Source organism: Chaetomium globosum, genomic scaffold (genome assembly GCF_000143365.1).
Source record: "Chaetomium globosum CBS 148.51 scaffold_5 genomic scaffold, whole genome shotgun sequence".
Lineage (NCBI taxonomy): Eukaryota > Fungi > Ascomycota > Sordariomycetes > Sordariales > Chaetomiaceae > Chaetomium > Chaetomium globosum.
The window spans coordinates 2,877,735-2,879,240 of NT_165980.1; the positions used below are offsets into that span (position 1 = coordinate 2,877,735).

Sequence of the window (1,506 nt, forward strand, 5' to 3'; positions counted from 1 at the left end):
CGTTCTTCCGGCGCTGCTCCTCGAGTTGCGAGTTCTTGTCGTACGATTTCTTCCACTCAGAGATGAAATACGCCAGCTTAGAAAAGAAGTCGCGGCGTGCGTTGTCGTCGGCAGGGTCCTCGCCGTAAAAAGGTCATGATGTCGTCGTAGGTGCGTATCATCTCCTCCAGGTAAACCTGCATCTGCTCGGCCTTGCGCCGCGCGTCCTTCATGACGCGCCCAACAACCTGGGCCACGCGGTCCTGCGGGTGGAACTTCTTCGCGTCCGATAAGCTGCCGGAGTCGAGCGCCTTCTGTACATTGGTGATGTTGTCAATGTATCGTTTGGCGTCAGACTGGACTTGCTCTATGTTGATTTTCTGCGCCGTCATGACCCCCGAGATGTCGTCGGTAAAGTTCTCCCACTCCGGGTACTGGTTACGGACAATTCGTTCGACAAGATCGGCCAACGTCGATTGGTTCTTGTCGTCCTTGACCATGGCTAATCTGGCTAGTGAGGATAGCTTGAAACCGCGGGCCTGCTTGTTCGCGTCGTTCATGTAGTTACCGATATCCAAAATGAGGCCGAGCACGTTCATCAAAGATACCGAGTCTCGAAGCGACTCGGATACGTTCACAACATGGCGCATCTTTTCAGTGAGTTCGTCGTACTCGGATTCGAAGCTGCGTGTCAGTGCAAGAGCCCGCATTCTGCTCTTCCAATAGTGATGCAGCTCAAACGCCGTTTGTAGGTAGATCTGATCTTGCCTGGTAAGCTCGGTCGGGTCAAGCTCTCTGTTCTCTTTGTTTGCTTCTGGGCCTGTCCAGTCCTTGCTGTATGGCGCTAGCTGCTTGGATATATTATCCGGGATATTGCAGAGATCATCTTTTTGCAGGAAGTCCATCACCACAACGTTATCGAGCACGTCGTTGTCACAATGGATGATCATTTGCACCACCTTCTCAACAGAGAACTGCGAGAACTTGGCCAGGGCAATTTCTGTCCTCCATTAGCGCATGCTTATGATTTCCTCTTGGGGTTGACTTACCGTAGGATTTCCGCAGATCGTTCGAGATAATCTGCTTCTTGTCGTCCTTCTTTGAAGTCCCTTGGCCGATCTGCTTGATCTCTTTTGCCATGAAAAGTTTCTCGACCTCGTCGAGAATACCCTTCCGACTGAGCTCGAGGTATTTCTCTTCCCTCTCTTCTGCCGAAGGCGTGTGGGCGGCCCAATGAGTGGTGAGTGGCGAGTCGACCTTCTCCCAATGCAGAGCCTTGAGCTTCTTCTTAGGCCGGACAACCGACAAGCCAAGGGATGTTGTGGGTGTGAGATTGTTTTGCCGGGATAGAAAATGCCCAGACATTGCGCCCAGCCCGGGCATTGGAGGCGGAGGAGGCGGAGGCATGCCCATGCCACCAGGAGGAGGGGGTGGTGGTGGTGGTGGAGGGGGGGCACCGCGAAAGTTCCCTGGCATCGGAGGAGGGGGAGGGGGAGGAGGGCCAGTAAAACCGGGCGCTGGGGGCAT

At 54.2% G+C, this 1,506-nt stretch overlaps 1 protein-coding gene across 1 annotated transcript in view; it reads right to left on the bottom strand.

The window, feature by feature from the left end:
• Positions 1–1,506, bottom strand: part of CHGG_07782 (uncharacterized protein) — a gene marked incomplete at both ends in the record, with an annotated part of 6,477 nt that overhangs the window by 1,439 nt on the left and 3,532 nt on the right. Inside the window, 2 exons of the mRNA XM_001225437.1 lie at positions 177–979; positions 1,029–1,263. Coding sequence (XP_001225438.1) covers positions 177–979; positions 1,029–1,263 — 1,038 coding nt within the window. The remainder of the gene's footprint in view (positions 1–176; positions 980–1,028; positions 1,264–1,506) is intronic.